At 38.6% G+C, this 10,376-nt stretch overlaps 1 protein-coding gene across 2 annotated transcripts; it reads left to right on the forward strand.

The window, feature by feature from the left end:
• Positions 1-886: 886 nt before the first annotated feature.
• On the forward strand, positions 887-10,161 carry CUNH3orf38 (chromosome unknown C3orf38 homolog). Of its 2 annotated transcripts, none has more exons than XM_032277193.1 (3): positions 887-1,389; positions 4,200-4,441; positions 6,771-10,161. In XM_032277193.1, exons 1-3 carry the CDS (start codon positions 1,263-1,265, stop codon positions 7,383-7,385), a joined length of 984 nt encoding a protein of 327 aa, XP_032133084.1. In that variant the 5' UTR covers positions 887-1,262; the 3' UTR covers positions 7,386-10,161. The 2 variants fall into 2 exon arrangements, with proteins under 2 accessions (XP_032133084.1, XP_032133085.1); XM_032277194.1 differs by having other exon boundaries at positions 6,774-7,674.
• Positions 10,162-10,376: the final 215 nt, after the last annotated feature.

Here is a 10,376-nt window from a genome sequence, read left to right on the forward strand (position 1 = left end):
AGGCGTCCACCACTATGCCAGGCTAATTTTTTGTAATTTTAGTCGAGTCGGGGTTTCTTCATATTGGCCAGGCTGGTCTCGAACTCCTGGCCTCTTGTGATCCGCCCGCCGCGGCCTCCCGAAGTGCTGGGATTACAGGCGTGAGCCACCGCGCCCGGCCAAGCTATGATATTTTAAAGTTAAATTTGCTCACCAGGAGCTGCAGACCTGTACACTTCAGCTACTAAATGGCAATACCCTAATTAAATGTCAACTGAGCAAAAATAGGACTTAAAAATAGAAAGAGAAAAAGGCAAGTGACAATGTACTTAGTCTAATTCCAGTTGAGCAGGGCATGACAATTTCTCTCGTAAATGGGTGCTGCTACCATGCCAATAGTAAAAATAGCTCTTACTAGCCCCACGCACTGGTCACCCTGCCCCCACAACACCAAGAGGTAGGCATCTCTACTAGATCCACTTCGGCAGAAAACTCAAGGGGAAAAGGCTAAGGAGCTTGCTTACAGTCACAGTAAACGGCGGAGTAAAACCCGGGCAATCTGGCGTCCAGAAGCCCCAAGCTTAAGTTGCGCGCGACATCGCCTCTCCTAAGGCCGAGCCGGCAACAAGGGGAATGGAGGCAAGAGAGAGTCCCGGCGTGTTTGAGAGGAAAGTCCGCGGGAAGGCGGGCAGGCACAGTGGATTATCTCTTTTTAATTTTTCATACTATAATGTTAAACAAAACTAAATTATTTTAATTTACGTAATTTAAGGAATCAAACTACCGGCTCACCCAACTCAGAAGTGGCCGCAGAAGACATTCAAGCGCTCCCGGGGGCCCGGCCCGCGGGCGGGGAGGAGCCGCCTCCATTGGCCGGCCCCGCGGCATCACGGGAGCTCGCCGTGCGCCCGGGTGGCTGGCCGCTTTCCACGCACCTGCACCTGCGCAGCACTCCCGGACGCTGTTTTGGAGGAGAGACTTCTCTTACGGTAATCGGCTCCCTTGCGGGATGCCTACGTACTCCATGTAAACCCGGGACTTCCCTTCATTGAGATACGCGGGACTTCGCTCCGTCCCCAGCCCGGAACCACTAGTGGGAGCACTTCGTATCTTGATTGACCTCTTTGGCGATTACTTCCGCCCAGGGGCCTGGAATACTCGAGGCCCTTGGACGGCGAACTGCGGGAAAGGCACTTCCGGTGTCTGTTGCCTAGGCGCGGGCCCGGTGGGCCGTAGGGGCGACGTGGTTGCCGTCGTCCTGCTCCCCCGTCCCGGGGGTCGAGATGTCGCGACTCAGCTCTCCAGAGATGGAGGGCTGCCGTAAACTCCTTGGCCTGCTGGACAACGACGAGATCATGGCCCTGTGCGACACCGTCACCAACCGCCTGGTGCAGCCTGAGAACCGCCAAGGTAAGAGCAGGCCCTTCACGTAGAAGGCGGCCGCCCCTCCCCAGGCCTCACGGAGTCCTCAGGTCGCTGGAGCGTGGGAGTGGAGAGGGTTCGAGGCCCAGCACCCACTTAGTCCCCGACCCCGCTAAGGCAGAATCCTCGGGAATCCGGGAATCCTGGCCGCCGTCGCTGCAGATCCACAGCTCTGAAACCACGACGCAGACCTGGGCAGCCGGGTCAAGGGAGGGAGGTGGCGGCGGCGACCGTGGCGCGGCTTCCAGGTTTTATCCATTTCAATAATATGGGCAGCGCCTGTTGATTCGAGGATTCAAAGTAAGTCAGTAGTAATTTAAAAAAACTTTCTGGGGAGCCAGAATGTTTTGCATTTTCAGTTTCGATCTGCTGAAGGGAGTCAGCTGATTTCCCCTTCAGGTTTGAGGGGGAAGAGGATGGCAAACATTTCGTATCAGTCCCTGGTAAAAAGCAACTACTGTAATAAAAAAGGCAGATACCTAGATACCTTGGATCCGTGTCTTCTTTTGGAGCCGAAATTTCTCTGAGATGATTTTCGTACTAGGAATACATACAAGCGAGCTGAATACATACTCCTATGGATTTTTAAGGGTTATTAGTATTAAGCCTGATTGGGACTAGTCCGTATAAAAATATAAAGCGTTTGTTCATTTTGTGTATCGGTAGCTAGTTTTATTTTAAAGTTGCTGAATTTTACTTCAAAACGTGAAAAATTCCAGATTCCCATTTTAATATATGGTTATTTTTAAAAGATTCTGCCCTTTTAAAACTGGATTTTTCTGCCTAAGTCAGATTTCATTTTTGGCATTGAAGAAAGTCATTTGTCGCTTTGAACCATGGACACTAAAAGAGGAAATTCCAAAGAATTCAGACAGAAATAGTTTTAGACTTATATGGCTTTTCAGCATTTATTTTACATGGCTTTCACCATTTTACAATCATGGTGAGTGTGAATTTAAAATTATAATGGATAACATGCTGCGTTTAGTTGATAGTGGATCTAAAAGCAAATAAGAAAAAATAAATGACATGAAGAAACATTTCTTAGGGGGGAAAAACACGCATATGAAAATATATTCAGCGTCATTGGAAACTAATGAAATGAAAACCGGAAACAGAAGTTGTCTTTTCTATGTACCAGATTAGCAAAAAAAGAAAAAAAGATACATATATATACACACACACACACCCCCCCCCCCCCCCCAAACTATAACTTCAGGTGTTCATGATGGGCTGAAACAATTCGTTGACAACTAGTGGAGTGTAAATTAAAACTACCACTTTGAAAAACAAATTTCCCATCTCCTAAAATGGCAGATTAGACACATACTTGAGATCTAGTCTTCTGAAACCTGAATATGCTTTTGAATCTCTCAGGGATCTTGTTAAAATGTAGGTTTTGATTCATTAATTTTAGGGTAGGCCCAGAAATTCTGTTTCTAACAAGCTCCAGGATGATGCTCTGCTGCTTGCCCCTTTGTGCACTGCGAGATACGTATGAGAATGTTCAAAGTAACAGCATTTGTAATTGGACACACAGAATAGAAGTCTGTAAACAGAATAGTGAGATGTCTTGTATACAGTCATATAACTGATTACGATATAGGAGTGAAAATGAGTTAGCTATGTGTTAGATTAATCCAGAAAATATTAATTGAAAAGCTGATTACAGAAAACTATACTGTATATGGATGGATTGAATTTATGGCACAATTTTAAATATACCAAACTAAATATAGTTCAGGGATACATACTTATGCTGTACAACTGTAAAAAAAGGGGAATCCTAAAGCAAAATTTAGGTTAGTAGCTACTCTGAGGTGGATGAGAAGAAAGCAATAGCATTCGGGAGGGACAAATTGGGGACCTCAAAGATAGTAGTAATTTCTTATGTCCTAAGCTAGGGGGTATGCATATGGGAGTTCGCTTTATTGCCATTCTGTGTAACTCACATATGTCTAAATTATTCTTTGGTCTGTGTTTAATATAAATTTTTAAAAATACAAGTCAGTCGGGCGTGCTGGCTCATGCCTGTAATCCCAGCACTTTGGGAGTCCAAGGCGGGCAGATCATCTGAGAACAGGAGTTCAAGACCAGCCTGGCCAGCACGGTGAAACCTCGTCTCTACTAAAAATACAAAAATTAGCTGGGTGTGGTGGTGCACACCTGTAACCCCAGCTACTTGAGAGGCTGAGGCAGGATAATCACTTGAACCCGGGAGATGTCAGGGTTGCAGTCAGCCAAGATCACGCCACTGTACTCTAGCTTGGGTAATAAGTGAGACTCCATCTCAGAAGAATAAAAATAAAAAAATAAAAGTCCTGGTTCTGCCACTTTCTAGAAATACAATAATTGATACCTAATATGGCCTCAACTTTCATTATCAGTAGAGTGAGGAGATGGGACTAAAATTCCTTGACATCTAAAATGTTGTAATTTTCCCTATTTTTAGAGGTTGTATATGAATTTAGGACTGTTGGCCTTATTAGAAAAAAAAAAATTTTCTGGCTTGAATGTGTTCTTAAAATGCAATCCTCAAAGAGAAAATACTAGAATTTCACTGTCATTTATGGGAAGTGAAAAGAAGAGATTTAAGGTAAGAAAAGTTTAAGGCATGAAGACATTAAAATTTAAAAACTGACAATGGACTTCCTACTTCTTAAAAATGATGGCTATCATGCAACAGCAATAATGCTGTGACAAGAGTTTGTAAATATCATTTGATAGAGTTTCTGCTGACCTGGCACAAATTTGTAAGTGCCTCATGATTTTTTATTAATCTTGAAATTTCTTTCTAGATGCTGTTCATGCAATATTAGTATACAGTCAAAGTGCAGAAGAACTTCTGAGGCGTAGAAAAGTCCACCGAGACATCATATTTAAGTACTTGGCAACACAGGGGATTATTATACCTCCAGCTACTGAAAAACACAATCTTATTCAGCATGCAAAAGATTACTGGCAAAAGCAGTCACAACTGAAATTGAAGGAAATACCAGAGCCAGTTACAAAGACAGAGAACATGCAATTCTTTCGACAGGTAAAATAGATCTTATGGTTATATTCTGAACCTCTGTTCTGTCTGAAACTTTGTAGATAAGCATAGATCTTGGGGAACGTGGTTGATAATGTTTGTTGGGTTTTTAAAATTTTTATTATTTAAGAGATTCTCACTCTATTGCCCAGGCTGGAGTGCAATAGTGTAATCATAGCTCACTGCAGCCTTGAACTTCTGGGCTCAAGTGATTCTTCCACCTGTGCCTCCTGAGTAGCTAGGGCTACAGGCATATACCACCATGCCTGGCTAACTTTTAAAATTTTTTTGTAGGGATAGGGTCTTATATGTTGCCTAGGCTGGTCTCAAACTCCTGCCCTCAAGTGATCCTCCCACCTCAGCCTCCCAAAGTGCTGGAATTACAGGCATGAGCCACCATGCCCGGCCTATTTTTTTTATATTTTATAATTTTAATTTTATTTCATATTCTATCCTGAAGAAAGAGACCAGTAGAGCAACTAAAGGAAAAAGTATTTCTGACATAGTGTTGCATATATAATCATCTATTAATATGTGAGGGGAAAAGTATTTTTTAATATCAATCAGTATCATCAAATGAGGACTAATGGATTTTTAAAGATTAAACCGCGCGGTTAATTTAACTCTAGTTCTTCTCTAGTTCTGTGTAATCTTTTTACTTTAGAAGAATTCTAATGCCAATTCTTTCTTTTAAGACTTTTTGGTATTGCAAAAATGTCATGAAAGGAACCTAATTTTTTTTTTTTTTTTTACTTTTTTAAAATTTAAAATTTTACTTTTATTTAAAAAAAAAAAATTAAGTTCCGGGGGTATGTGTGCAAGTTTGTTAGATAGGTAAACATGTGCTATGGTGATTTACTGTGCTTGTCAACCCGTCACCTAGGTATTAAGCTTATCGTGTGTTAGCTATTTTTCTTGATGCTCTCTCTGTCCATAAAAATATTTTTTATGCTTGATTTTTTTTTAAACTAGAAAAAGTCCTATTGTGGAAATGTTCTCCAGTGGTCATTGGCTGTTTCTGTTCATTGTATCTCCACTGTACATTTTAGATATTGCACAAATATTTAAGTGTTGCTTGAATTGATCTCTAGGTAATTTGCAGATTTTTAAACTACATACCATATTTGAATTAATGAGGTTTCACAGTCAGAAAGCTTTGCCTTCACATTAGGAAAGGATCTTCTAAGAGCTTTATGTACTGATAAGAGGATTCATTTTGAAATCATACAGTTATGACTTCAAATTAGGGTCTGCAATATAGGAGGCAAATAATGACCTTTCTGAACCTTATTTTTTTTTTTAATCTGTAAAATGATCATAACAATAATATCTGTGTCCTAGGGCTTATTGTGAAGATAGGAAGAAATCGCTCTTAAGTGCCACGCACAGTGCCTAGTAATATTAAATAGCAGATGCTCAGTAAACCTAAGATCTCTTACCATTTGATAAAGTACTATGCTCTGGAACACATGGATGAATGAATGAGATCTAATGTATCAGATTTATTTTTACAGTAAGTTTTTTTTTTTGTTTGTTGTTTTTCTTTTTTGAGACAGAGTCTGCCCTGTCACCCAGGCTGGAGTACAGTGGCACAATGTTAGCCCGCTGCAGCCTTTGCCTTCTGGGTTCAAGTGATTCTCTTACCTCAGCCTCCCAAGTAGGTGGGATTACAGGCATGCACCACTATACCCAGCTAACTTTTGTATTTTTAGTAGAGACAGAGTTTCACCATGTTGGCCAGGGTGGTCTTGAACTCATGACCTCAAGTGGTCTGCTGCCTCAGCATCCCAAAGTGCTGGGATTACAGGCATGAACCACCAGGCCTGGCTTGCAGTAACATTTTTTTTTTAAAAAAAGAGAATAAAATTAATCCCAATTATAGAAAATAACCCATTTCAGTTGCCATTAGGGTATCCGTTTAAAGACGATGAAAATGCTTACTTATTTCAACTTTATTTATATGCAAAAGGCATCTGTTTAAAGTGAACATTTTGAAGGTTTTAACAGAGATAGACACCTGTGAAAACTGCCACAATCTGAGGAAACGCTTATATAAATCATCGTTATTGACAGTTCATACTGATTTTTTAAGAGGCCTTGCTAAACCCTACTCTTGTGGCTGAATTTTTCGCAGTTTAAGCTGGAAGTTTCTAAAATGATTTTTCTCTTTTTGAAAAAAGATTTTTATTATGCATGATGGGTTCAGCAAGGTCTTCACTTCTTACTGCTGCAATCAGTACATTCAAACTTAACTCTGAAATAGACTAAATAGTAAAATAGATATGAAAGTTAAAACTTGGTGTTATTTTGTATTTATTTTATTTGTTTCAATCAGCAGGTGAAAGAAGATAAAAAAGCTGAAAACGTTGATTTTCGTTGCCTAGGAGAAGAATTCTGTCATTGGTTCTTTGGACTTCTTAATTCTCAAAATCCTTTTCTGGGACCACCTCAAGATGAATGGGGACCACAGCACTTCTGGCATGATGTAAAGCTTAGGTTTTATTACAACACATCAGAACAAAATGTGATGGACTACCATGGAGCAGAAATTGTGAGCCTTCGTTTGCTGTCACTAGTAAAAGAAGAATTTCTTTTTCTCAGCCCCAACCTAGATTCACGTGGACTGAAATGTGCATCTTCTCCTCATGGGCTGGTTATGGTTGGAGTTGCTGGGACTGTCCATCGAGGGAACACTTGTTTGGGCATTTTTGAACAAATTTTTGGACTCATCCGCTGCCCTTTTGTGGAGAATACTTGGAAAATCAAATTTATCAACTTGAGAATTGTGGGAGAGAGTTCCCTTGTTCCTGGAACATTACCAAAACCAGCTGTTACCTTTGAACAAAGTGATCTAGAGGCCTTTTATAATGTAATCACTTTATGTGGTACCAACGACGTACGACATAATGTAAAGCAGGCATTAGATAGTGGAACTGGGGACCAAGCTTGATGTACTGGAAATGAGGCACTGCTGAACAAAAGAGAACGGGTATATCTGACCCTCTATAGCATGAAGTACTGTCAGCCTAAAAGAAATCTTCTATACAGAAACTCTTCCAAATACTACATCAGTAATGTCAAAATGATTTCAGATGTGAGAATTGACATATTTTAGTTGAAATACCTTTCTGGACTACAGACTTACATGTTATGTGAATACATACCTATTTCTGCCCCAGTTGCAACAAATGTTCTGAAAGCTTAATGCAAATAAATCCCGCTTTAGATGTTATAGCTAACTGTGTGCCTTAGAAACCAGGTAATAATTTCCTTTTACTTAGTGAATATTCTGTTAATATCTGCACTTTTAATGTGGGAAAGGATTAATAATGTTCTAGGCTTCTCCTTTTTAAGTTTCTTACTGACTTTTGTCTAACTCTGGGTAACAGTTTTACAAATGCATCTCACCATAGTATGTTTTAAAAACTATTAAATATTTTAGAGATGTTTAATGTAAACTCAAAGCTCTCATTTTAGAAAATTTAGATGACCTTTTTTTGGCAAAAAGTCCAATAATTTAACAGGTAAAGAAAACTTACTACCTCTTTAAATATTTCAGAAACATTTTTCAAAGTTACCAGCTGTAGTCCAAGCTAAATATCTTTTGTAATCTGCAATATTTTCCAAACTGTTTTGGGTAATGATAAATGCTATTCTCAAAACAGACTTTATTCTCACCTAGGCTTAAACCAACACTTTTATAGAGCATTTACTGTACTGCAATATAAAGGAAATGCACTGTTGAAATTTTAAAAGCATGCCCAGTTCCTAACTTTTAAACGAATTATTATTCTTCCTCTTGATTGATCTTGGCAGAGGTGACAAAAATAAAAAATAAACAACAAAACCACCCCATGCATGTATAATATGGGTATACACATATACGTAAGTATACATAGACTCCCACATTATAACTTAGAATCTTTAGTTTTTTACCTTTGTGTTACTAGGTTTGAGTTGCATGGTTGAGTTGCCAAATTGTTGACGTGCTTGGAAGTTTAAATTGTTCCTCACCCAGCAATTGTTTGCTGATCTTGGATTTACTTAGTTCATTTAATTTATAGAAGTACCATCTGGGGAAAAAACTGAATTGGAAAACATGGTGATGTATTGTACATTTTTTTTTTTTTTTTTGGCTCGTAACCTTGTAGGGAGACTCATAAGAATTTTGGAAATAGGAGGCTAAAAACTCATCTTTTTTGTTTTTTTAATGCCATGCCTCTTATGAGGAATATGAATTGATATGTCCTAAAATAGGAACTTAATAAAGGAGGGAAATCCCTTTTGTCTGCTATAAGAATAGTGTATTGTTCAGATTTAATTTACTGTTATGTTGCTCTTAAAGTTTTAGGCATTTAACCAGAACAGAGAAAATTTTATAACTGCTAGTTACACTATCATTGTAATGTAGTTAAGTATAAAGAAAATAGCAGTGTGCAAAATAATTTCCTCTCATATTTTTATAACGGTACACAATCAGGTCACAAGTCCATCTTTATTCATCCTGTACCTCAGCTTGAGTTTTGAAAGCTAGTTACCTTTTTTCCTTAGTTTGAAGTATCATTATAAAGTGTAATAGATAAACATGCTAAGTAAAGAATAAAATTAAAAACCATTTCTGTTACTACAGATACTTAAAAAGGGCAATGATTTCCTCTAGGTATCTTTAGTATTGTACTTTTGAGTTTGTGTAAAGTCCAAATAAGGCTGCAATTTCTGCACATAGTTTTGAATCAACCTTAAACATTTCAAATCTTTTTGATAGTCTAAGATTTTTGATGCTGTTTTATTTCATGTGAATCTCTAGATCTGGGCACACTGTGCAGCCTAATGTTGGAGTGAGTGCATTAATGAATGAGCAAAAAGCAACTTACATACTGTGTACAAAAGATTTTTCTGCTTCTAGGGTTTATCTTTGGTTCTTCTCATCAGTGTTAGTTTTTCAGTTGCATAGTTTCTTTGAATTTCATACTTGAATACTCGGAAACTTTTAGGCCCCCAAAATGACTCAGATTTGGGAGGAGAAATATACTGACTTTAAAAGCCTAGGGGTCAATAAGAGACCCTGAGATTCCTGAGGCTACCTGGAAAACATTATAGGGGAAGTGTATGAAGAAACAGTATTTGGAGGAGAAAGACCTAGAGGAATTGAAATCTATTAGTGAAGCTTGAAGCTTGATCAGGCTTTTGTGAGAATAGTCAAAAGCACAGTGCCAGGATTGAACTCTACTTTTGCTATAACCGCATTAGTCTGTTTGTGCCAGGGAGTGGCAGCTAAATAACCCAGCTTTAGTTCTCTGTTTTGATATACCCAACTGGTATTTGGAAAATCTGGAGTCAGTCATAAAGAAGAATACAGTACACTACACATACTTCATCATAACTGGGTAGTCAAACTGGAGAGACCATCTGGACCTTCACTTGCTGCAGGCTAATTTGCCATAGCCTAAAAACAGGGCATGCATAGTAAATATCCTTTTTTGTTAAAATTAAAAAAAATAATAGTTACGTTAGGATACTTTGTTAGAATCTAGAATACGAAATAACATACTTCATGTGTCTTCTTAGCAAAAATACCAATAATAAGGGGAAAAGCCATCTTTAATTTATTAAATCAACTTGCAAATGGCAAACAAGATAGCAGATCTGGGTTTTCAGAAAGGTAACATTTTTTATACTAAAAGAGGTTTAGCTATCTAGTAACAATAAGAAATTGTGATAATGTCTAAAAAAAATTTCAAGAACAGTGGTTTAAAAAAAAAAGTCAAAAACATTCTGTTTTAACAAAATAAGTCATACGGCTAAGTAGATCCTAAAAATGAATGCAAATCACACTGTAATGTTTTCCTTAGGATATCTCTGTTTTCACAGACTTAGACGACCTTTTCTTCACTGCTTCATGTGGGTTGTGGAAGGTGGTCATATAAGTTGAGTGCTGTGT

Source organism: Sapajus apella, unplaced genomic scaffold, assembly GCF_009761245.1.
Source record: "Sapajus apella isolate SASKATOON/1434 unplaced genomic scaffold, GSC_monkey_1.0 scaffold8, whole genome shotgun sequence".
Classification (NCBI taxonomy): Eukaryota; Metazoa; Chordata; class Mammalia; order Primates; family Cebidae; genus Sapajus; species Sapajus apella.